General features: G+C 41.3%; 1 protein-coding gene across 1 annotated transcript; it reads right to left on the bottom strand.

Annotated features, from left to right (window-relative positions):
• On the bottom strand, positions 1-27669 carry LOC111973664 (actin-related protein 3). The gene is made up of 12 exons (XM_024001027.2): positions 27494-27669; positions 18318-18373; positions 17772-17884; positions 15634-15744; positions 14015-14110; positions 13677-13784; positions 12666-12809; positions 2783-2956; positions 1945-2037; positions 1599-1724; positions 1342-1425; positions 1-487 (listed from the first exon to the last, which is right to left on the bottom strand). The coding sequence occupies exons 1-12, from the start codon at positions 27535-27537 to the stop codon at positions 392-394; spliced, it is 1245 nt and encodes a 414-aa protein (XP_023856795.1). The 5' UTR covers positions 27538-27669; the 3' UTR covers positions 1-391.

Raw genomic sequence — 27669 nt, 5'->3', positions numbered from 1 at the left:
TAAATGTTTTATGACTTCTGGTTTTATTATCATCAATGTTGTTTGTCATCATCATTACATCTACCACCACCATCCTTACCATCATCGTTTAGCTTTCTGCATGTTGCTTGACAGATCCGGAAATGATCTTTTATTGTTTTGGTTTAGAAACCATATTTCCCTCATTTTGGAAAACAAAAACAAAACAAAAAAAGGAACATTCACAATACATTTTCCAGCCGGACTGTTTCTTTTTTTCTCATAAAAAAAATCTGTATCGCCTCTCGTTCTGTACATCCAGAGTGAACAAGCAATCAAAAAGCACAAACTCACCACCCCTGACCCACTGTCTCCCCTCCCAACCCCTACCCACCCAACCCGGTCTAACCATTAGGATGTTGGAGGGCCACAGTTAAGACATGACTCCGAACACGGGGTTGTGGCGACAGATGCTAGGGCCAATCTCCTCATAGTCCTTTTTGGTGTGGCATACCTGGTAGAACTCGGGCTAGAAAAGAGAACGCAACGTGTTGATATTTGGCATATTTGAATAAAAGACAAACAACCTTTGAGTGCGGTTTTGACTCTTGTTTTTGAATACTAGTTGTTCCTGTCAAAACCAGCACCTGGAACTCGGACACCCTGCTGTGCAGAGAGGTTCCCTCCTTTTTTTCATCTTAAAAACATGGTTTCAGATGCACATCTCAACCATACAAACCAAAAGGACATTTCAGAAAACAGAAACAAATACATGATGCCCTGGATAACCCAAGACTAAAAGTCTGTAATGCTGTGCTGTAAAATCTAACACTGATGACAACCCACTTCACAGGCACATCATTACAGTCCCAGAGTTCCTGTTCTAAAAAAAGTGCCAATCGGTTGGCTCATCCATGAGTTATGCAATGTTGTAACCTCCCGAAACATTGTCAAAGGATGCTCCCGAGTACATTATGGGCGTTTCCCTTTCATATTCAATTAAAAGGATATATATATTTTTTTTTTTATTACTTTTGCATTTCAACTGAGTTACAGGGAAACTGGAAGACAGCATGCCCTTAAGTAAGCACTACATGGCAGTAATCATGCTGACAATGCAAATCACTGAAATTCAACTAAAGTGCTGACAGTAACCTTTCAGCACTAATACATTTTTAGGGAGGCAAGTTTCGCAGATGGCATAGAAAATAACATTTTCTGAATGACATTTCCAGTCGTTAAGTTGCTTTACTATGTGCCAAGTAAGAGGTTTCCTTATAACAGGAAATGTGTGCCATAGAACAACTAATACTAATTTCCACAATTTTAGTTTTAGTACCGTTTGTTACCTACAGAACGGCGAAACGGATTTGTGATACTTACAGTTGAGGCTAACATGGATCCTCCGAACCATACTGCGTATCTCTGCATATGATGAGTGATGACTTGCACATCGATTGGTTTGGGCTGACAGGGCAAAAGCAAAACACCACAAATAAAGATCTTACATGTCTTACCTCCTACATTAACCTAATGCTCTGCCAAAACTGTAGCTGGTTACAACTTAGAGAAAAAAACAATAAGAACAGGAGCAGCTCGCGGGGACCACAATTATCTCCATGACTAGGGACTGCTCTCACCTTGAGCTTGCCCCCGCTCAGCTCCTCGCTCATCTTCAGCCTGGCGTCCACCGTCCTCTTCAGGTCCCTCTGCAGACGCCGCCCAAAGTCCCTGAACATGGTGGAGCCGCCCGACAACACAATGTTCTGGAGAAGAACACAGCGTGTCGAGTTAAGATTGGTTAACACATGCCCTAACACACAAAACAGGGTTCAACTCGAGCACACACACCACACACACACACACAATATTGAAAGGGCCCAGAGAAACCGATAAGTCTGTACAAGTCAAACCCAAAGTGCTGATTGGATATTAATTGGATGTGGTTTTTCAACCAATATCTATGTAGTTCAGGGATATGATTACCTTGTAAAGGGGACGTCTGACATCAATGGGGCAGTTCTGGATAACCTCGTCCACAACTTCAGAGATGGGCTGGGTGAAGTCGGGATTGGCAAACTGGTGGAGTTTGAGGAAGAAGAGTGTGAGAAAGTTTAAAAGTGTGTACACGCCTACGTTCACAGCTAAATATCTTAAAGTGGCAATATGTAACTTTTTGGTCGACCTGACCAAATTCACATAGATCTATAACTCACGTTGCTATCATTCTACCTGAAAGCAAGTCTAAGAAGCAGTAGATCTGTCCTATTTCTATGCTTCCCGTTCTTAAGTTTATCTTTTACTTTCGGGTTTGTACAACAGCTCAAACAACATTTTTGGTTATGGAAAATATATTTCACAGCGGTTTAGACGGTACAATGATTCTCTACACTATACTAGCTTATTTTGTCACACAAACTGAAATTAGGCAACCTACTAGATTTTTAGCAACCAGGAAATGGCGGAGCAATTTCTGCATAGTGTAACCTTAAAATAACACCTTAACCATTTTAAAAGACGTCTTTGTCCATCATTCACTCTGGCCTCTGCAGCTCTTAACTGCACAACTCATCTTCTGGCTGTAGTTTGTGTTTATAGGTCATCTGTGCTTTCAGTGTCGTAGTACCCTACTTATGACGGTCCTAACCACTCATTTTAAGCTACTCTAACCTAGAGACCTGGGGAGTCAGAGTTCTGCTAACATTATGCTAATGTGGGATGACACTGAAGAGGAACATCTCCCACTCATTGTATGCTAGGTGATTAGCATAGCGCAAACCTCTCGCTATGCAGCCGTTTAAATAGCAAAGTGCTCACTGCTAACCTCCGGGTGGAAGAAGATCTCAGGGCCGAGGAAGCGCTCGTAGCCCACGTCGACGGTGAACTCCTTCTTGCTGATGTTGTTTATGCCGGTGTACTGCTTGATCCACTTGGAGCCGTCCGTGTCGTACTTGCTGAACTCCTTCACTAGGTCCGGACACACGTAGCTGAACCGCTCCTGGTGTAAAAAGACATGGAAGACAACGCGTGAGTGGATGCTTAACTACAGTGTAACTGGCTGCATTGGATTTGAAATGATACAGCTTTAATGTGAGGGTATTTTCATCCATTTAGGTTGAACCGTTTATATATTACAGCCCTTTTTGTAACCCCCCCCCCCATAAGTATGGGAACAAATGAAGTTATTTGTGTATTAAAAGTAATAAGTTTATTATTTGGTCCCATAATCCTAGTACACAACGATTACATCAAGCTTGTGACTCTACAAACTTGGATGCATTTGCCGTTTGTTTTGGTTGTTTCTCAGAAATGAAAATGGTAAATAATGTATTGTGCCACTTTTCATGTAAATAAGAATATAATATTAAACACTTTCACGTTAAAATGTGGATGCTACCATGATTACGGATCGTCCTGAACGAATCGTGAATAATGTTCAGTGAGAAAGTCAGACGCAAAAATATCATACCCCAAGACATGCTAACCTCTCAACATTACAATAGGGGAGTTTAGCATTTTTTTGGGGGGGGGGTATTTATGCCTCTAACGTTCTCACTCATCATTATTCATGATTCATTCAGGACTGTCTGTAGTCATGGTAGCATAGAAGAGTTTAGAAGAGTTTAGAAACATATATTATTATTTACAATAAACGTGACTCCAAAACTCACACAAAACACCATTATTTTCTATTGGGCACAAAATGATCTGAAACAGAACCAAAACAAACAGCAAATGGATCCAACAAATGTGTAGTCACAAGCTTGATGTAGTCATTGGGTGCTATGAATCTCAGACCAAATACTTAACTTTCTACTACTTTAATACACATAAATGAATTTGTCCCAATACTTTTGGTCCCCTAAAATGCAGGGAATATGTACAGGAAGTGATGTAATTTCTAAATGGTTCACATGATATGGATGAAAATACCCTCAAATGAAAGCGGACAATCTGCACTTCAACCTCATAGTCATTGCATAATTTCAAATCCAAAGTGCTGGAGTACAGAGCCAAAACACAAAAAATGTGTCACTGTCCCAATACTTTGGAGCTCACTGCATGTTACATCATGTAGGGCCAGCGTGGTCTTACAGAGCAGAACTGAGAGTTTTAAAAAGTTCAATAGTTATTTATCGTTTTAAGATTTATCTTGATGAGCAAATCAACTCATGGAGGTAAAAACATATTGGTTAAATCCTGAGACCAGTGACTCTTCTTCCTCGATTAAGCCGTTGCTGATGAAGGACCTGCATGATTTCAGCCTTGTTAAGACCCACATGATTTTGGTCCTAATTACGTTCTAAATAATTTTGTCAAAAAACCCAGGACTCCACTTAATTCTCCATAACACACGTTCTGGTAGATATGAACGCAAACGATTGGATAGCTCTTTTCCAAGAGCAAGAACACTGAATACAAACCAAGCGACCAATTGTAGTCAAGTCTCAGTAGGATGAAAAGCCTGATAATTGTTTTTCACCCCGAGACAAACACTTATCTTCAACACAAGGGCCAACAAGGATTTTAGATGAGTCTTCCAATAAACATTTACTGCTTTGGATAAAAGGAAGCGAAGTGAATCACAATGGATTCTGGTAAAAACGAGCAGCAATTAAGAGCATGGGTTTAACGGGAACAGCACACCCTAAGAAACACCAGGGGAGTCAAGCGGTCTATCTTGAATTGTAAACGGAACAAAACAATCAAAAACACAACCACGTCTATGTATCCCACGTTTCAAACTTCTTCACAAAAGAGCAGTTTGAATATCAAGTGATGTTGTTCTTTGCGTTGAGGTATGAAACTTTCCGGTGGAATAAGGGTTCCACCTAGTGTTCAAGTCAACACACTACAGGCAAAGTTTCACATCCTCTTTTAGACATCTTGGTTTAGTATTTTCTTTATTTACATTTCATAAAACATTGTGAGGTGTGCTAGCACTATTTCATATACTCAGTCAACTTCCCAACTTTAAGTGCAAACAATGACCAAATCTTAACTGTGTGAGTAGTGGTTGATAGAGGAATGCTGTTGGGGCGCATGCCTTCATACAGTCACAATATATTTAACCTTTATTTTGACAGGGAGACAATGTTGAGACCAAGGTCTATTTTCCAGATGAGTCCTGTATAGCACCACAATACCCATAAAAATACAATAAAACACATTAAACTACACATTCATATACACAACATTACACAAAAAGCAAAACACAATAAAAAAAACATTCAGTAGAAAGTTCACGTCATTTGTATGCATGGACTCGATTATAGCGCCATCCGAGGAGTAGTGCAGTAATATCTTACAATTAAACAACATATACCCAATACACACAAATCTAGTAAAGGAATGGAATTAAGAATATAAAAATATATGGACAAGCAATGTCAACACCGCATAGAATAAGATACAGTAGAATAGTATAGGATACAGTATATACATATGAGATGAGTAATGACAGATATGTAGACATTATTAAAGTGACTACTTTTCCATTTATTAAAGTGGCCGGTGATTTCAAATCTATGTTTATAGGCAGCAGCCTCTAATATGCTAGTGATGGCTATTTAACAGTCTGATGGCCTTGAGATAGAAGCTGTTTTTCAGTCTCTCGGTCCCAGCTTCGAAGCACCTGTACTGACCTCGCCTTCTGGATGATAGCGGGGTGAACAGGCAGTGGCTTGAGTGGTTGTCCTTGATGATATTTTTTGGCCTTCCTGTGACACTGGGTGCTGTAGGTGTCCTGGAGGGCAGGTAGTTTGCGCCCAGTGATGCGTTGGACAGACCGCACCACCATCTGGAGAACTCTGCGGTTGCAGGCGGTGCAGTTTCCGTACCAAGCGGTGATACAGCCCGACGGGATGCTCGAGTGTGCACCTGTAAGAAGTTTGTGCGGGTTTTAGCTGACAAGCCACATTTCTTCATCCTCTTCATCCCCTCGCTGTTGCGCCTTCTTCAAAACACTGTCTGTGTGAGTGTTTGTTTGAGTGACTGTTTGTCAGTGATCTGTACGCCGAGGAACTTGAAGCTTTCCACCTTCTCCACTGCTGTCCCGTCGATGTGGATAGGGGTGTGCTCCCTCTGCTGTTTCCTGAAGCCCATCTCCTTTGTTTTGTTGACATCAAGTGAGAGGTTATTTTCCTGGAACCACACTCCCAGAGCCCTTATCTCGTCCCAGTAGGCTGTCTCGTCATTGTTGGTAATCAAGCCTACTACTGTTGTGTCATCTGCAAACTTGATGATTGAGTTGAAGGCGTGCTTGTGGGGCCCCAGTGTTGAGGATCAGCGAAGTGGAGGTGTTTCCTACCTTCACCACCTGGGTGGAGGCCAGTCAGGAAGTCCAGGACCCAGTTGCACATGGCAGGGTTCAGTCCCAGGGCCTCAAGCTTATTGATGAGCTTGGAGGGTACTATGGTGTTGAATGTTGAGCTACAGTGGTTCTTCCTTTAAAAGTTTTGAGCTTATGCCGCGGTCGTTAGTGGTAGATGGTGGCATTCGGCCATTGCGCCACACTATCACAAGGGTGAGTTAGAACGCTAATCTATTAGATATTCTCACAGACCAGATTCGTCCTAACAAAAAATGCCCCTTAGATATTAATTTAGAATCCTCCAATCCTCTAAATTGAATTAGACCTCCAGGGCCATTTTATTTATCTGCAAGTATTTAAATTTTCTGAGTTCTGAGAGTCGTTATACCAATTATTATTGGATTATTCACCATGGCAACCACTTGTTAGTTTAACATTGAAAATTGTGCGATTTTTTTTATTGAATTCAATCATATTTGTACCACTGTAGATGCTGTGTTTATTTACAGTAGTGTATTAAGTACTCTAAAGTTTTACATTTCTAACTCCCAACCTCATGCAACCGCAAAATGTCTGATAATGCACATAATTTGCAGTATTTTTATCATCAACATCTTTATGCTTTCGTTAATAAAATGTTTAAAATAATCTTTCATAATGCAGATGTTTATTTCAACTGCTGTACATCTCAGCTACATAATCCCCAAGTCTAACAGTATTTTTGAAATGTCTCCAGTAGATTTTCCATTCCCCCTGAAAGCCCCAATCTGCTTACTTAAATGAATAGAGATCCTGGTCATGGTGCTACAGTAATGTTACAGCATAATCAAAGTGAGGACAATCGGCATTCTGCTGTATACTTATGGTCTATTGTAACCTGGAGTCACACCTTTCCAGTACTCCTCACCTCACCCCGCCCCAAACTCCACCCTTAACACGTTTACCATTCAAAAATGATTTTGAGAACAGACGAGAACAGAGAAATGGAGATCGTTTTCATCAAGCCAGCTTGTGTTTTTGGTTGATGGCCAATATTAAAAACAGTCAAATGCATTCGTGAATTATTTAAGGTTCCTTTCTCTTCTCTGTGCTGGAGTTCTTTTAAGAATACAAAAGAAGCCTTCCACCCTCGATGGGCTATCAGCAGGACAATAGACTCTTGCCGAGGTGATGCCCCTCTCTCACCCTCTCCACTGTCTGACACCTCGTCAGTAGCCCCAAGGCCCTCGTTCCGATGCGCTTCCTACATGATCGGCCATACATACAAATACATGCGTTTGTCCCCAGAGAATCTAGAGGAGCTCCGTTCTGTTTTACCATGGGATTTCATGAGATATGTCAAATGTAGACGACAGTCCGCAATGATTCAAACGGTTACACGTTGATAGTCAGTCATATGTAAAACATATTTATGCAGCGTTTGGTGACGTCTATCTCCGACATCTATTAAAGACTCATTCCTCAACTGAATAATGAGGACATTAGCAAATGATGGTGCATTGCATTAGTTTCATGACTTGCCTAGTTAAATAAAGGTAATACATTATTTAATTTTTTTAACATTGTGAATTATACAGACTTGTTAAGCCAAGATTCATAAAATATGAATTTATGAGTACAAAACGCTCGTTGAACAATATTCTATTTAAGAATACAAAAGACGCCTTTCACCCTTGATGGGCTATCAGCAGGACAATAGACTCTTACTGAGTCCACCAAATGCACTGTTTTCTAAACACATCTGGATGGATCCATAATGAATTCCTATGGGAATAAATATCACTGAATAACAGAACATTTTGAATAAAGTAGGCTAATGAAGGCAACAGATTGTTGCTTACTGGAACACCCAAAGTCATCCAATTGTTATAATAGGATTTGAAGCAATAGCCTAACTGTGTGTGGTCAACTATTTCAGCACCGTTTTGTGCTGCTCTGAGACATGCATGGGGACTGGTCTTGATAAAGCAATGAGATTTTTATTTTCACTGAATCTCCATTTGGGTATTGGTTAGACTAGAATTAGGGTGTGAAAATGTTAGGATTATTTTGCTCTTCACTCACAGTCACTTAGTAGCCTAGGCCTACTCCCGACCGCCGCTCTGATATCCAATAATTCTTCCCAGCTATATGTAATAACACAAAACATTTTCTGGGCTAATAATGTAATAAATAATACATTAAAAAAACGAAATACTGCAAAGTTTCCTAAGAGCAAGAATCGAGGCAGCCCTCTGTCGGCGCCATTGTCACAAAGTACCATATAATAACCATGTAAATCTCTCACGAACAAGGTGACTTTTCAACAAAATGAATTGTGGAAAAACAACTGGAACCATTTCTTAGTTTGACTGCTAGGTTTTATGGGTATTATGACTCATACTGTGGTACTCTATTAAGCGCGAGTTTTAAAATCTGTAAGGGCTTCCTGCACAACTGCAATATCAGACTGTAGCCAGGTCAGCAGTCAGGGCAATTGCGTACATAATAGGATCATCTGCATATAGATTAAATCTACAATTAACAAAATGACTATAAATAGTGAAAAGAACAGGTCCTAGTATCGACCCTTCTGGAACACCTTTATGTATTTCAAGAAATTCGTAGTTAACCCCATCAATCACAATGGTCTGAGTTCTGCCACTAAGTTAATCATGAAACCATGAACAGGTGTCAGAGCTCAGGCCTATCGAGGACAACTTAATCAATATAAACAGTATCAAATGCTTTTGACAGATCCACAAACAAAGCAGCACATTTAATTGCAGTGTCTAAGACACTGACAAGATCATTGACAACTAAAGTGGTGCTGTAATAGTGCTATGCCCAGGCCTAAATCCTGATTGGTTTACACTCAAAATACATTTCTCAGAAAGAAAAAAAATAGCAAAATTGTACATTTACCAAGGATTCACAAAGCTTAGCTAGACAAGGAAGCCTTGAAATGAGGTGATAATTATTAAGATGTGATAATTATTAAGATCACTACTATCCCCGCCCTTATGAAGTGGCAACACGAGAGCTGATTTCCATACTTTTGGAATATTTCCTGATAACAATATTAAATAAAAAATGTGGGTTATTGGAAAAACATGATGGGAGCTGCACACTTAAGCAGACTGGGATCCAAATTGGCCAGCGCCTGTGGATTTTTTGTTGTCTATTGCTAGAAAAGCATCCAGGACTTATTTTTCTGTAAATAGCCTAAAAGAAATGCTTTGACGATAATTTCTCTGATCATTCAGCAAACCCCCCTATCAGCATCCAGCCCAATATCATTGTGAATAGGCTTAAAAGTTCTTTCAAAGATAAATAAAATGGTGATTAAATGCATCAATGATGGCATTTTTTTTGTAATGAGGCTCGTGTCTGAATAATTTGTTGTGGCAGAGAGGAGGAAGTAGAACCCTTTAGGGAGTAGACATTTTTCCAGAATTTAACTGGGTTCCCATTACAATCCGAAAAAGAGGTAACAAAATAATCAGATTTAGCCTTACTAATTTGTCTTACACAATGATTCCTCAGTTGCTTAAAAGCTTGCCAGTCTGGGCCTAAGCCTGTGTTCATAGCCTTGACCCAAGCATCATCTCTTTTATGAATGACTTCTGATAATTTTGGAGTGTACCAGGCATTCGATCTACCTTTTAATCCTTATTTTTTTGAAGGGAGCATGATAATCCACAATAGTACTAAACACATCTGCAAAAAGACTGAAATATAAAATCAGGTTCAGGAATGGATAAAATACAATCACGGTCACTAAAATAAAGATCATGTAAAAATGCCTGTTCACTGAAGTTAAAGTTCCACTTTGTTATGACACGAGGCTTAGATTTTTGTATTCTCGATCTCGAACACAAACAAGTGGGCAATGGTCACTAATATCTTGGGTGAAGACACCAGTAGAAATATATTTCTCTGGTGTATTCGATAAAATAAGATCAATCAGAGTTGACTTTGAAGGATCTTTAGGGTTGGTAGGATTAGTCACCAGCTGGGTTAGGTTTAGATCATTACATGCGTCTTTTACACAATTTAGGTCACCCAGGATAATAACTTCTGATTTAGTAAAAGACGTCAACAAACTAGTTAACTCCTTGAGTGCACAAAGGTTAGACAAGAGAGGACGGTAGACCCCTACGGCAGACAAAGGCTTAAAGATGGTAGGTCACATTTTCTGGCAAGGGGAATAGATTTCAGTAAAAAGACAAATTATTTTTAATAAGAATGGCCACACCACCACCTCTACTCTGATTATCAGCTATGAACACATTATAACCCTCAATATTAATATCAGATTCCAGAATGTCCCCAGAGATCCAAGTTTCAGTCAATACCAGAATGTCCGGATTCCTGCATAGCCCAGATCTTGATGTAATCCAGTTTAGGAAGTAAGCTCCTAATGTTCAGATGCATCAACCCAAGTCCTTTATGATGTTTAAAGTCACATGGAGTCTCCAACTCAAACAAGCTACTTCCAGTAGGCGGTTGCAGACCCTGTCTGACGGTTGATATGGATATAGTTGGTATGGCTTAGGGCTGGGCAGTATACCATATTTTACGATATACTGTTATTGATGCATGGACTGGTTTGGGTTTTTACTTTACCTTCTATAACGGTATTTAAATGTTTGGTTTGTTAAATGTGATATGCCGTGTGTAATGTCCATTTTTGTAGTTTACTTTGCTACTTGAGTCATCACTCTCCATGTCGCTTTCACACAGACCGAGCCCCGCCCCGTCACTCAAGGAGCACATTTGTTATTCCTCGACCACGAGACACTTTCGTTCAGTCTGCACGGTCAATGCAGCACATGCAACAATGTTGATGACAATAACACCGTTTTCACTTTGCTTCTTAATATAAACCCACTAGCGTTCTATAATTACACTATTACTTTGTGTTTCTTACATCTGCAAACAGCTAGTTTCTATTTTCTTAGCAAATTGGGCCTGAATGTTGTTAGCCGCTAATGCTAATCGCTAATAAAATGTACTGAGTCAACGCAAACGTAATTAGCTATACAGCCTGATAATACCAACGATGACGTAGACCTAAATCAGCATGTTTGTACAACAGTATCTTCTAAATCAAAGAGGAAGACGCAAAGCAAGAACGTTAGCTACATGAAGTAGCGAAGAAAAACATTCAATATAGCCAAAGATTATAGGGTGCCCTAGGAAACGCTGTAGAAATCAGCATATCAACACTTTGGTTCCTACCCTGTCACAATAACTCCTCCCTGACATTTTCATTTGTTGTCATGTCAAACAACACTGTATACAAAGTGCCCACTATTATATAATTACTATAGAATTAGAATAATCCTTCTATTTCCATGATTCAAACAGTTCACACAAGTGTTTTGCTCTAAATTGCAAGTCAAATTGCAACATTTAGTTTAAAAAAGGTCTAGATTGTTTGCCCATATCATGTAGCAGTGTTGAAATGATCTCAAATGAGTGCTGTAAATGCAGAAATTGCTGTAAATTAATTTAGGTAGAAGTTGAATTGAACAGTATAAAACAATCAAAATGGAGAAACACCCGTTGAAATCACTTAGAAAGTATGTCTTGCCACACTACGGTAACACACTACTCATAAAGCAAATGTTGAACTTTCATTACTCAAAAACATAAAACACCATAAAATACTGTCCAATTATATATATTTTTTTTTAAATACCGTGATATGATATTTTGACCATATCGCCCAGCCCTAGTATGGCTATAAGATTGCATGGAACTGCCCCATTTGTTCTATCCCTATTAGTAATAGAAATTGGAATTGCTTTTTAGGTCCTGTGGCCGCAGCCAATGTCAATATGAGGAACTCTCAGAGTAACCAATTATGGAATGTTATAAACTGACTTACATGAGCTTTGTTTGCTATTGTGCATCAGCCCAAGCCCTCTACATGATTTGAAAACCAATAAATGGGACTAGTAGACTAGTGCCAGAAAGACAAAACAGTGCGACTTCTGCCAGAGTGGTCAGTCCGGGACCAGAGTGACAGGTATTGTGATGCAGTAGCGTGATTTGCATGGAACTTTTGACCTGTTGTAGTCAAGCCAAGCTAGTATGCTAATACCATGTAGAATATGTTGTAAATCGTCCCCGAAACTGTTCTTGTGAAAGCGAAACATACAGTATTTTGTTGGCCTACGGAACTGCAACAGGGTATGTAATTTCTGTGTGAAAACGCCCTAAGACAACACAGGATCATTTCAATTAGAATTCAACATTCTGGAAAAACTTGCCTCAGAGAACCAGGGATACAGTTAGGGTTAAAATTTGGTCTAGGATTGGCTCCTTGACTATACTATGAACCAGTACAGTGGTTAGTAATAAGAGGAGTGGTGGATGATCGGAAATGTAGTTCGCTGCAACCTACCTTGACCGCCTTGGCTGTCTCCAGGGACTGCTCTGGGGGGATGCCCACCTCCCGCTCCCTCAAAAGCTGCTGGGTGAAGTAGGTGATGTCACGGCCAGCGATGGGAATGTGCTTTATACAGCTGCCGATGACGTAGCCCTCAGCCTATAGCAACACAAAGGCAGATGAGTCAGAGTTCACAATGCTTGGAGTAAGGTGATGTCACAGCATATCAGAATAAATAGGTCAAAGTAGAAGCACATGTTTAAATGACTCTACTTCCTGATTTACACTGTTGTGCTCAACTAAACTTACGGCTTGGATATTTTATTTTCACATTGTCCTTTTCAGCATGGTTTCCAGCAAATATGGTGGATGTGTAACAAGGCCAGGCCAGTACAGCTTAAATGTGTCTCAGTAGTGTGAAAAGGGTATGAGGGAATATACTGTATACTTTTACCAAACTTGAATGACCATGAATAAGCAGTGGCTTGTACATCCCGCAGGGCAGTTTAAAACCAAAATGGTGACTAAATCACCATTGCACAACTTGTGTTCTTGCCAGGAAATTCCTTCTTTACCTAAGTCTGTGTGTCAAAAGTATACAGTGGCCTACTTTCATAGTTTCCTCTCCATCATCTGCACTGATTGAAAATAAATGGACAAGAAAAAAGAAAAAAAACATACCCACAATATGAATCTTTTCCCTGGCTTTTACCAATCCAGTCTTTTTTAAGATCAGTTCAGAAAATACGAAAGGAGACAAGCAAATGAGGCCACTGAAAAGTATTAAGACGCATGAACCTCAACTTGAACGATTAGAGGTCTGGCTGAGGGAGCCTTTCACTACAACCAGGGATGTGTTCAGTATGGCACACAGAATCCAAACACTTTGTAACGGAACAAACAAATCACTTCAGATTGTACCTCCCCATTACAAAAAGTTCTCTCCCTATACTGTGTTTGTAATATATCTGTATTTTCTGTCATGTGTGAGAAGGCTGTCCTTAGGGCAACTGATGTGCCACTCACCACAGGGATAACGTGGGTGACTCCGTCTCCACTGTCGATGACCGTCCCCGTCAGTGTCCTCTCCCCTACCTGTCTGGATGTCCAGGAGGCCGCCAGTGCCAGGACAGCCTGGGGGGGGGGACACACAGAGAAAACAGCATCAATGTGACACCATTGTAAAACAACACTGTCGTGTCCTACATCAGCAAGTCCGCAATGTCATTGACCACATCCTTTACCACAACATGAAACAGCAGAGGGCAGGGGCAGTTACTGAGTCTGTGTTTTATACAGTTTAACAGCATATCGGCTGTGTGTGTGTGCTAGATAAAATTCTGTTCCCAGCGATTAAGCTTTACCTGCACTGCGATGTAGAGTCCTGGGACGTTGAAGGACTCAAACATGATCTCTGCTGTGTACTCTCTGTTCTCTGGTGTGTTCAGAGGAGGCTCTGTCTGCAAAAGGACACCACAGTACTGGGGGTTAAGACTTCCACACACAGACACACTAATCCAACCCGCATCAGGTTTAATAACAACCACATGGACACTCAATTAGGGCTGGCACAATTACCGTATAACCGACGGTTATGACCTTTTAATTATTTTAGCTTGTGGAATGAACAGCTGATTGAAGACCGGACGGTCGGGCATTCGTGCGGTAGAGTCAGTTTCTGCGGTAACATGGACTTGTTAACGTTTTTAAGCACCAGCTGCTCTGACAGCTGGTGCATAAAGCTAGTGAGGGAGATGTGAGTCTCCAGCTTCAGTGATTTTTGCAGTTCTTTCCAGTCATTGGCAGCAGAGAACTGGAAGGAAAGGCAGCCAAAGGAAGAATTGGCTTTGGGGGTGACCAGTGCGATATACCTGCTGGAGCACGTGCTACGGGTGGGTGCTGCTATGGTGACCAGTGAGCTGAGATAAGGCGGGGCTTTACCTAACAGAGACTTGTAGATGACCTGGAGCCAGTGGGTTTGGTGACGAATATGAAGCGAGGGCCAGCCAACGAGAGCGTACAGATCACAGTGGTGGGTAGTATGTGGGGCTTTGGTGACAAAACGGATGGCAATGTGATAGTTTGCATCCAATTTGTTGAGTAGAGTGTTGGAGGCTATTTTGTAAATGACATCGCCGAAGTTGAGGATCGTAGGATGGTCGGTTTTATGAGGGTATGCTTGGCAGCATGAGTGAAGGATGCTTTTCTGCGAAATAGGAAGCCAATTCTAGATTTAATTTTGGATTAAATAAATACTTTTTGGTATAAATTTTCATGCTGAAGATTCAAGAAAYATTTAGCATTTTTCAAAATGTTCAATCCAATTCGCTTTATTTTTGTAATATATTACACTTGATATATATATTACAAATGTATTACAAATGAAGTACCTTCATTTTTTAAAAGTTTTTCCTCGATTCACCTATTTTAGGTGAATAAACGTCATCCAAAATTCCATGACCGTCACCTCAATTACATGTAAAACTCCTCGCTTTGCACCTACAGAACAGGTCTTAGTTACAATGCATTATAAGAGCCTCACAATGCATTTATAACTGTCAGGGTTAAATTAAGAAGTCCTTTTGAAATGGGCTCTATTTTCAACCTTTTATTAAGGAATAGTCAACTTTGTGTTAATGGATCACAAACACTGGCTTTAAATGCAACCCAATTCACAGASAATGAGATAAAGCTCATAATTTAAAGATTTTGGCCGACTGTTTTAAACATTTAGTTTCAGTTCCCTTCACTAGCGGATCCATTTCACATGGCTCACAGTGCCGATATCGTCATACTTCCTCAAGTCTCTTGACATTTATGACATCACTTTTTAAACCACGGGTGCACAACTCAGGCCCTTGAGTTCCACAGTACAGCCGGTTTTTGTTTCTCCCATGAAGTTGGAAAGAGAGCCTTCCCTCTATCCATCAACATGGTTTCTTCCTATTCCGTAAATGTCCCATTTGGCCCATGGGCCTCTTACCAACAGGAAGTAGTGGTCCTCAGGCTCTGCCCTCAGGTACTTGAAGATGACCTGCTCCATGAACCGCTCCATTAGGTCCCAGTCCTCCACGATGCCGTGACGGATCGGCCACTGGTGGGCGAGAGGTCAACGGTCAGTCACACAGGCAAACACAAAGGCTAGTAAATTACTAAGTGACACCAACATACACTTTAGTGCATGGTTGAATGAAACTTCAAGTACACCAACTTTTATTTAGGACATGACCTAGTGACAAACCAAGTACACTGAACAAAATTATAAAACGCAAGACGTAGTTGAGTTGGTCCCATGTTTCATGAGCTGAAATAAAAGGTCTCAGAAATGTTCCATACGCACAAAAAGCTATTTTTCTCAAAAATGTTGTGCACAAATTTGTTTACATCCCTGTTAGTGAGCATTTCTCCTTTGCAAAGATAATCGTTCCACTTGATACTTGTGACATATTAAGAAGCTGATTAAAAACAGCCTGATCATTACACAGGTGCACAGTGTGCTGGGGACAATGAAAGGCCACTCTATAACGTGCAGTTGTTACAACGCCACCGATGTCTCAAGTTCAGTGAGTGTGCCATTGGCATGCTGACTGCAAAAATGTCCACCAGAGCTGTTGACAGAAAATGTCATGTTCATGTCTCTACCATAAGTCGCCTCCAACGTTGTTTTAGAGAATCTGGCAGTACGTTCAACCAGCCTCAGAACTGCAGACCACGTGTATGGCATCATGTGGGCTAGCGGTTTGCTGATGTGAACAGAGTGCCCCATGGTGGCAGTGGGGTTATTAATGTGCAGGCATAAGCTACGGACAACAAACACAATCACATTTTATCTATGGCAATTTGAACGCACAGAGATACAGTAACGAGAGCCTGAGCCCCACTGTTGTGCCATTCATCCGCCGCCATCACCTCATGTTTCAGCATGATAATGCATGGCCCCATGTCTCAACGATCTGTACACAATTACTGGAGGCTGAAAATGTCCCAGTTCTTCCATGACCAGCATACTCACCAAACATGTCTCCCAATGAGCATGTTTGTGATGCTCTGGATCGACGTGTAGAACAGCGTGTTCCAGTTAATACCAATATCCAGAAACTTCAGCCATTGAAGAGGAGTGGGACAACATTCCACGGGCCACAATCAAAAGCCTGATCAACTCTTTGCGAAGGTGATCTGCCTTATGCAGAGAGACACATGGTGATCACACCAGATACGGACTGGTTGTCTGATTCACTCCCATATTTTTTATTTTTTTGTATCTGTGACCAACAGATGCATATCTGTATTCCCAGTCATGTGAAATCCATAGATTAAGGCCTAATGAAACTTCAATTGACTGATTTCCTGACATGAACTGTAACTCGGTAAAATCTTTGAAATTGTCTGCATGTTGCATCTATATTTTTATTGTTCAGCATACAATAACATACATTTCGTAGGCCTGCATGGCTTAGGAACACTAACATTCATTCAGTACATGGCTTAGTGACTAGCTGTGACAGATGCCTCTCGTGAAGTATACTGGTTTCCATATTGCCTTGGAATAGGAATCTGTTAAACACACAGTATGTGAGTTATCACGACACCTCAGCCGCGTGACACACCTCGCAGGCCGCGTGACACACCTACGCAGGCCGCGTGACACACCTCGCAGGCCGCGTGACACACCTCGCAGGCCGCGTGACACACCTCGCAGGCCGCGTGACACCACCTCGCAGGCCGCGTGACACACCTCGCAGGCCGCGTGACACACCTCGCAGGCCGCGTGACACACCTCGCAGGCCGCGTGACACACCTCGCAGGCGCGTTGACACACCTCGCAGGGCCGCGTGACACACCTCGCAGGCCGCGTGACACACCTCGCAGGCCGCGTGACACACCTCGCAGGCCGCGTGACACACCTCGCAGGCCGCGTGACACACCTCGCAGGCCGCGTTACACACCTCGCAGGCCGCGTGACACACCTTGCATGACAACTTCCAATTGGTGGGCTTGTAAATAAAAATTACTTCTAGGCTGTCATGGTTGGCATTGGGCAGGTTTGTTTGTGGTTTATGTGAGCTTTGATATACTGTATTGGGTGGGCCTGTAGCCTTTTCAAGTCAACAGGTTTGGTACCTTTGTGGCGTAATTGGGCTTGTCTATCCCCTCGTCGCCAATGAAGAAGTCCAGGTCGTCCACCCCCTTGACCGTCCGTGATCCAACCTTGGCTGACTCTTTGATTGCAATACCTGGGAGGGAGAGATGGAGGGAGAGAGCAAGAGCGCGCGAGAGAGAAAGAGCAAGAGAGCACGAGAAGGAGCGTGAAAGAGAAAGAGCGAATCGATTAGACTAAGGCTGTGTTTGATGAAAGAGCTTTGTTAGGGATACTATGTGTGTTCTCTAAAGAAGACACAAATTCAGTCAAACACCAAGTGCAAGAGTGAACTATGTCCTCACTGTTCACTCTCCGGACTTGTATTCCCAACGCATGGCCCCAAAGGGTTCCTCTTTGAAACCGTGTTAGCTCTCTGCTTGACCAGCTTTAAAATTACTTTGGTCTAGGCAACACAACATGTTAAAAAAAAAAAAAAAAAAAAAAAAAAATCACCACTGGCTGAGTTCAAGTTCAACAGTTAGGCCTACCCTCTATGTGAGGCGAATCGTCTGGGCAGATATACTCACATGATGGAACAATGAACTGTGGCTCTGTGTTCCCTGCATACCCCAGCTTTGTGTATCTGGAAGAGAGCGAAAAGGTAGCTACACCATTAGATTTAACAGCCATGGTAGACTCACTGTGCACATTTATGTTGTATGGGTGCCAGTTTGTAAAAAAGAAAAGGAAAAAGATATATTAGCAAGCCTAGACTATATTTGGGTTAGCTTCAATACAACCCCTGTTCTTCCATGGATCAGAGCCAACAACTGCAGCTCAACTCTGAATAGCCTACCCTTCGATAGGAAGAGTGTAAAAGGGCATTTGGAATCAAAGCGGCTATTCATACATTTCCCAAAATCCAACACACGTATAAATCTTAGCATAGCGTCATCCTACAACTAGTTTGAGTGCCAGCAGTGTTGCATTTGAAGTTCACTTGCAGTAGGCTAAAGCCTTCCACAGATCGATAATGAAGCCTAGAGTGCTCAGACCCAAAATGTACAGAAACTGTCAAAATCATTAAAAATGGGCATATTAGTGTTTGAAAGTTGGCAGTCGGCAGAAATCTCTGAAAACTTGGCGTGGGCATTTAGGCTAGCATGGCACAGACTTCCCACACATACCCGGAAACCTATCTAATGGTCTTTTGTTGTGGTCAAAACTATTTCCCAAATTTTTCCCACATATAGACGTAACACTTGGAACATAACCTAGCTTAAATACCACATCAAAGACTTAAATACTAGTACATTTCATGGGCCTTTCTATGATCCATTGTGTAGTGGCGTTTTGCTAGGCACATGCTAGCCAGATGTCGGCGGCTGTGGCTCTGTTCTCCCATCGTTTCCTGGACAGGGCCCGTGGGAATGATAGAGGACACTGTTGAAGAGTGCCAAAGCACAGTGTGCATCAAAGACTACAGTAGGCAAGTAACTACTAGTCATAACAGTGCAGTCTTTCAGTTCATGTACTTGGGAGGAGGCAGTAGCAGTCTCTAAAGTGCATGAACCAAAAATAAGGACATAGCCTAGTTGATACACACACTAGTTAGAGATATGGTAGGGATGTCCCCGACTAAAAAAGTCTTAGTCGACCGAGAGTCGTACTGTTCTTTCGACCAATCGATAAAATACACAAATGACTCAAGAAAGAACACGAAGTTCACACTGTGTTAAAAACAATGACAGCGAGTACCTGTGTGACTGGTGCACGTTGTCTCGCTCTCCTCTCTACTGCAGCGAAAAGGCATCACAGCACAGAACATGTTTATTGCGCTGTCCGTGCTGAAGCTGCAACATCATTTACGCCATGTAGTTTGTTAATGGTTTCTGACTGAAAAGTTCTGTTTACGAAATCCCTCATTTGTTTTGGAAAAAAACTGCCTATTACCTCAACCCTTGCTCTCTTTACGTGAAAAATGTAAGCGGCGCATGCCTGTGACAAATAGGGCTTGACCTATAACCTATCATAATCACGTCAATGAATTGTTTATAACAAACTCCGAACACGTGACAGCAAAATGGATGCGGCGGACGTGAAAAAGAAACTCGAAATGGTTACTCAGGAGGGAAAGGGGAAGTCATCTGCGGAAGTTGTGGAAAAACTACTGGGGATCAATAAATCCAACACACGTATAAAAGGAGGGTATAGGAGCAAGCGTTGCGTGAGGATTGTGTGTGCCAAACAGTTGCTGTTAGATTACAATATTTTTCTTTTTTTCTGACAATTTGGAACAGTGTACACACTAAATAAGGATACCAGAGTCTATTCTAAAAAATTAAATATATATAAAGCAGGGCTGGGCGGTATACCGAATTTTATGATATACCGGTATTGATGACCGGTTTGGGTTTTTAATTTACCTTCTATAGCGTTATTTGAATGTTTGGTTTGTTAAATGTGATACGCCATGTCTAATGTCAATTTTTATAGTTTACTTCGCTATCTGAGTCATCTCTCTCTGCTCTTTCTCTCCGTGCCACTTTCCACACAGACCTAGCCACACCCTGTTGCTCAAGGAGCGCATTTGATGTTCCTCAACCACGAGACACTTGCGTTCAGTCTGCATGGTCAATGCAGCACATGCAACAATGTTGATGACAACAATGCTGTTTTCACTTTGCTTCTTAATATGAATCCACTGGCGTTCTATAATGACACGATTAGTTTGTGTTTCTTACATCAGCAAACAGCTAGTTTGTATTTTCTTATCAAGTTGCCCTAAAACTTGTGAGACGTTAATTGTTAGCTGCTAATGCTAATAGCTAGCTAATAAATGTACTGAGTAAGAGCAAACGTAGCTAGCTAATACAGCCTGAAAATACCAGTGATGGTGTAGACCTAAATCAGCATGTTGTTTGTGCAACAGTATCTTCTAAATCAAGAGGAATATGCAAAGCAAGAATATGTTAGCTACATGAAGTAGCTAAGAGAAAACATGCAATGTAGCCAAAGCTTATAGGGTCCCCTAGGAAACACTTATCAACACTTTAGTTCCTACCCGGTCACAATAACTCTTCCCTGGCATTTTAATGTGTTGTCATCTCAAACAACACTGTATTCAAAGTTCCCACTATTATATTCTAACTACAGAATTAGAATAGTCATTCTATTTCCATGATTCAACAGTTTTGCTCTAACTGGCAAGTGTCTTCACTGACATTTTCAAGCTCTCACTGTCCGAGTCTGTAATACCAACATGTTTTAAACAGACCACCATAGTCCCTGTGCCCAAGAACACTAAGGTAACCTGTCTAAACGACTACCGACCCGTAGCACTCACATCTGTAGCCATGAAGTACCTTGAAAGGCTGGTCATGGCTCACATCAACACCATCATCCCAGACCCAAACCAATTTGCCGCCATCTCCATTGCACTCCACACTGCTCTTTCCCACCTGGACAAAATTAATACCTATGTGAGAATGCTATTCACTGACTACAGCTCAGTGTACAACACCATAGTGCCTTCAAAGCTCATCACTACGCTAAGGACCCTGGGACTAAACACCTCCCTCTACAACTGGATCCTGGACTTCCTGACAGGCCGCCCCCAGGTGGTAAGGGTAGGTAACAACACATCCACAACGCTGATCCTCAACACAGGGGCCCCCCAGGGGTGCGTGCTCAGTCCCCTCCTGTACTCCCTATTCACTCATGACTGCACGGCCAGGCACGACTCCAACACCATCATTAAATTTGCCGATGACACAACAGTGGTAAACCTGATCACCGACAACGACGAGACAGCCTATAGGGAGATCAGAGACCTGGCCGCGTGGTGCCAGAACAACAACCTCTCCCTCAGCGTGATCAAGACTAAGGAGATGATTGTGGACTACAGGGAAATGAGGACCGAGCAAACTCCCATTCTCATCAACGGGGCTGCAGTGGAGCAGGTTGGGAGCTTCAAGTTCTATGGTGCCCACATCACCAACAAACTAACATGGTCCAAGCACACCAAGACAGTCGTGAAGAGGGCACGACATACCTATTCTCACTCAGGAGACTGAAAAGATTTGGCATGGGTCCTCAGATCCCCAAAAGGTTCTACAGTTGCACAATCGAGAGCATCCTGCCTGGTTGCATCACTGCCTGGTATGGCAACTGCTCGGCCTCCGACCGCAAAGCACTACAGAGGGTAGTGCGAATGGCCCAGTACATCACTGGGGCCAAGCTTCCTGCCATCCAGGACCTCTATACCAGGCGGTGTCAGAGAAAGGCCCTAAAAATTGTCAAAGATTCCAGCCACCCTAGTCATAGACTGTGCTCTCTGCTACCGCACGGCAAGCGGTACCGGAGCGCCAAGTCTAGGTCCAAGAGACTCCTGAACACCTAATCAAATGGCTACCCAGACTATTTGCAGTGTCCCCCCCCTCTTTACATCACTGCTACTCTGTTGTCATCTATGCATAGTCACTTTAATAACTCGACCTACATGTACATACTACATCAAATAACCGGTGCCCCCGCACATTGACTCTGTATCGGTGCCSRCCCCCCCCCRCCCTGTATATAGTCTCGCTATTGTTATTTCACTGCTGCTCTTTAATTACTTGTTAATTTTATCTCTTATTTTTATCTGTATTTTTTGAAACGGCATTGTTGGTTAGGGGCTCGTAAGTAAGCATTTCACTCTAAGGTCTGCACCTGCTGTATGCATGTGACTAACACAATTTGATAATTGGTAAGTCAAATCGCAATTGCAACATTTGGTTAAAAATAAGTCCTAGATGATTTATTGTGCAGCCCTTGGTGGCAGTGTGGAAATTCTCTTAATTGAGCAGTGGTGTAAAGTACTTAAGTAAAAAATACTTTCAAGTACTACTTATGTCTTTTTTTTTTGGTATCTGTACTTTACTATTTCTTGACAGCTTTTACTTCACTACATTCATAAAGAAAATAACTTCTCACTCCATGCATTTTCCCTGACACCTAAAAGTACTCATTACATTTTGAATGCTTAGCAGGACAGGATAATGGTCCAATTCACGCACTTGTCAAGAGAATATCCCTGATCATCTACTACCTCTGATCTGGAGAACTCAAACACAAATGCTTTGTTTGTAAATTATGTCTGTCTGAGTGTGCCCCTGGCTATCCGTAAATAAAAATAAAAAAAGTAAATGGTGCCATCTGGTTTGCTTAATATAAGGAATTTGAAATTATTTACACTTTCACCTTTGATACTTAAGTACATTTGCTCAATTGCATTTACTTTTGATACTTAAGTATATTTAAAACCAAATACTTTTAGACTTTTACTCTCAGAGTCATTTTCTATTAAGGTATCTTTACTTTAACTCAAGTATGACATTTGGGAACTTTTTCCACCACTGCAATTGAGTGCAGGAAATGCAGAAATTAAATGCAGAAATTAATAAAAGTGCTGAAATTTGTTTTGGTTGAAGTTGAATTGAACAGTATAAAGCAATCAGAATGGAGAAAGACTCATTGAAATCACTTAGAATGTATGTGTTGCCACCCTAGGATCACCCACTACTTATAAAGCAAATGTAGAATTTGTATTATACAAAAACTAAAAATACTGTCAAATACCGGCATACCGTCCATTGTTTTTTAAATACTGTGATATATTTTTCCCATATCGCCCAGCCCTAATATAAAGCCTTTATTACAGCAGACTAAAAACAGTAGCATGCATTTGTCAATTGCGGTTTATTTATTGTTAAGGCAAATTATTCTAAATTCCCTTTGTCATTTCATTTTAAAACTAAAACGCTTGATTGCATTTCAAAGCATGAATGACTCGTATGCTGTGTGATGGCATGAACGAATGATACAGTAGCCTATTTATTGAAATATAGGCGTAAGTCAATTAAGACTAAACAGGGACGTGCTCTCAGGCCTACAGCTGTGGCTACTCAAGGCTACTAAACAAAGCCAACTAATGATAACGACATTACATATTATTATAATGATGATCATCATCATTGTAATAACAATAAGAAGGAGATCAAGAAAAGAGGGTATAGGAGCAAGAGCTGCGTGCATATTATGTGTGACAAAGAGGTGCTGTATTATTTTTCTGCCTGTTTGGAACAGTGTAAACACTGAATAAATAAGTAATACCAGTCTGTTCTAACAACAAAAAATTGCAACGCCTTTATTACAGCATAGCAAAGATTAAAAAACAGCCAAATCTGTGAAATTGCTTTGTCCAACATTTTACCGTTGCATGAGGCTTGGTGCTCACGGAATCAGTAGGCTATTAAAAAAAAAAACACTCAAACAGAAAACAGATCTGTCTAACTTTTGTAGATACTGTATATGTGGGTGATTTATAAAGCCAGGTWCATTTAACAGTTAGGCTATTGATTACAGACCTAATTAAGTTGGGGTTTCCTCTCTACTAAATTTGCTTAGACAATTAGGCTAAGGCAAGGGCTGTTTCCTCATCTCTGCTGCTGCCTCTGCCGCATTGTTCTCAATCCCAATATGCTGGTTAACTTTACTATTATGCACATAGCAACACAGGGAAAGGTGCCAATTATATGGCGCACTGTAAATTACATTTAAGAACCGCAGACAGCGAATCTATCCATCGAGGGAGAAAGCACATTTGTAATAAAATTGATTTGTGTTGCACCATTATTTTTTACATACAATTTCAGTATCACGTGTCTTAGAGTGATGGACTGTGCCATCCCTGTGGCCTCTGCAATGGATTAGTCCACTGAGACAGGTGCAAATCAGACAGGTGTCTTGTGCACCATTAAAAAAATATATATATTTTGCGACTGCTCGACTAAAGAAATGTCGGTCAACCAACAGTCTATCGACCAAACAAATGACCAGTCGACTAAAATGTGGTCAGCTCTAGGATATAGCCTAGTCTAGTTGAGACAATACCTTAAGGATATAGCCTAGTTGAGACAATACCATAAGGATATAGGCCTAGCTTAGTTGACACTACAATAAGGATGAGACATTGTCTAAAGGTGCTTTTCAATTCCATAGTTTCAATGAATAGGCTATAGCCTAGCAAGAAAGTAGGCTTGGCCTAGTTGCTTATAAAAGCCTAACTATGAAGAAGAAGAATTCTACTATGTGTACTTGGAACGTGGAAGACACAAAAACACAGGCTTAGGGCTTCATTCCACTGAACAGCCCTAGCATGTCTGGGGCAGCTACCTGCCTCAACAAGCCTGTTGCACCACACTCCTAGCAGTGGACACAAACACAAACACAGGAGTGTTTCAATTCAAAATCGACCCCGAATTTGGCCCACGGGTGMMTTTTTTTTGGTGTCCCAAGTGTTCTGAGCAAATTTGCATTCTTATTTAACATTGTCATTGTTGGACATAAAATACTAAATTAAAAACACTAGGAAATCAGCTCCAAGTGATTTTAATTTTGGAAATCTTTCCCCCAACTATTTCCACGAAAAATATAGAGACATGATCGTATACAAATGTAAGCAATGACTACGTTTTAGTCAAATATATCTGTTTGGGCCTCTTGCGGTCAATTTGCATTCTACAAATTATTTGTAATTTAAAATAAATCGGCCCAGGGCTGAATCTACTTGCTGATCCCTGCCCTAGCCCTTCGTCACAATATCTTAAAGGATTGGATAGGTGAGATAGGACAATGGACAGCCTACCTTCCTCTCTAACTCACCCTCTCTATAGTGGGGATATTCTGACATACTGCTTACACCCAATCTTCTAAAAATCTAGGCCCACTTTCTATGAAAGAGATAGAAGGTAGGGGCTAGAGATTGAGTCGGGATTGGGCAGTGGGCCTGGACTGGGTAGCTCTCTGTGAAATGCTAACTAGGCCTATCTACTAGGCTACACTGTGAATCAAGGCCAAATGCAGGCTAAATTTAGACAATGATTAGGCCTAAATATATACGAGATAAAAACTGTTTGCTGTGGATGATAAGCAAAGGACGACTCCACCCTAGTCGCAGGTACTAGTCTCAGTTGCAAGCCTTGCCTGCAACACCTAGCCTACATATGAAGCCTTTGTTTTGACCAAGAATGGACCCCTGCAAAAAAAATATTATACAGTAGCCTACATAAAATAGTGTCTCTTTCACATAGCCCCGAACACAACTTTTACAGAGGAGTGGACAAACTAGCCCTACAATAACAGTGAAATGGAACAGTTGAGTTCTAAGAATAGCATTGCACTTGTGCATGAGGTAAAAGGATGTGGAGTTCAGTTCACACATTTTGGCTATCTGAGCGTGACTCATGAGCTGTGTGGTGGTGTACTCGATTTGACTTCTGCTGGTCTGGTACTTTAGCATCTTGGCCTTCTCAGCATTTTCAAGCATCTGCTTTACAAAGGAGTTAGCCTCATTCTCCATCCTCAGCTGTAGTTTCCTGTCCTCTTCCCCAGCGAGGACCAGATGCACTAGCCTAATAGCCCAAAGGGAGGGGGGACGATAAGTGGAGAGGTATGCAGGGCAACATACGGAGTGACGAGTTCAAGTCTTTACATGCAAGTGCTGCAGCACAGCCGCATCTCAGTTAGGCAATAACCCTAACTATAGTATTAAACATAAATCCCTGTAATTTCAAATAATCTACACCTAGGCCAAGGATATATCAAATGCATACATTAGATATTGCTCCTTAGATTAAATCATGTACATTGATAAACAATAAGTAGGCCTAACAATTAACACAAGTAACAGATGCAGAGAATTGCACTAGCAATAATTATTCAAAGACTGAGGACCGAACAAAAACATTCTTGTGTTACTGAATAAGACTCACCAACGTGATTATTTGCTAAAACGAGGCAACTAAAATGTTGTGGTGTATTGCACAGTTCGATAATGAGGGATGAGCCTAAACCTAACTGTTCCTAATTCACTGGCTTTGAATACATCTTGGGACGTGCAATGAATATATTGGCATCCAAAAATATTGGGCATAATGCAGAAGTATGCACAATCAATGAAAAGCGTTGTAGAACTGTGAGGTCACTCTTAAGTGAAAATTCCCTTGCTTATTTACGAATTCGAATCAGTCTTTGTTATTCAGAAAAATGATTCATGTGTAGTTTCATTTGAGATATTTAAGGATCAGACTAGGGCTAAAGTGAAGAAATTAGAGAAGTTTGCTAATCAAAAAAACATGTTCAGATGCCGAAAACGACCATATATGGACTAAAAAGCGTGAATGAGGAAGTCGACAATATAGGAAGTCGCTCTGCGCGTGCTCAAAGTCGGGGATGACTTGTAGTGAGCACTGTAAAATTACTTATGAACTGTATAGCTAGTAGCTACCATTACACAGTACAAAAAAATATGCAAAGCCCATTTATAATGTCCACTCAGAGTAAGTCAGAAATGTAAAACAGTTCTATTAGAACCCCGGCAATAGGGTTAGTATTTTTTTGTATTGAAAAAGCCTTTCCGACAGAAAAACATTTTCTGATATCAAGCAATTAGCAAGCTTATAGCCATCTAGCTAACGCGTTAGCCAACTAGCGAACACAGCAAACCGCAGTCAATTACAATGAAACAGTCGTGCAATAACGACCTAACAAAACGATGAAAACATTTGTTTCGCAATGAATCGGCATGAAAGGTTACATTAATTATATTTAGCAAGCTAACTAGCAACACACCCAGTTGCTGACAGCGATGGGCTATGTCTCGGTGACACCCAAAATCTCGATGCTCCGTCTGTACAGCGTTCTAGTTTGAATAGCTTACCCTGTACCACAGTCGACAACACACGCCGGTAATCGTCCTGCCATCTCGTGTACTTCTGGTAATCACAAATGTTTGTTTTGAATTGAAAGCAGTCTGTGTCGGGTGGAGGATCTTGTAAACCGTCCACAGGAGTACGGAATCCAGAACCCGTACAGTTTTTACTTCCGCACTTGGTC

Source organism: Salvelinus sp. IW2-2015, linkage group LG2 (assembly GCF_002910315.2).
Source record: "Salvelinus sp. IW2-2015 linkage group LG2, ASM291031v2, whole genome shotgun sequence".
In the NCBI taxonomy this organism is placed as follows: domain Eukaryota; kingdom Metazoa; phylum Chordata; class Actinopteri; order Salmoniformes; family Salmonidae; genus Salvelinus; species Salvelinus sp. IW2-2015.
The sequence above is the reverse complement of the archived record's forward strand: the minus strand, read 5'-3'. Positions and strand labels throughout refer to the sequence as shown.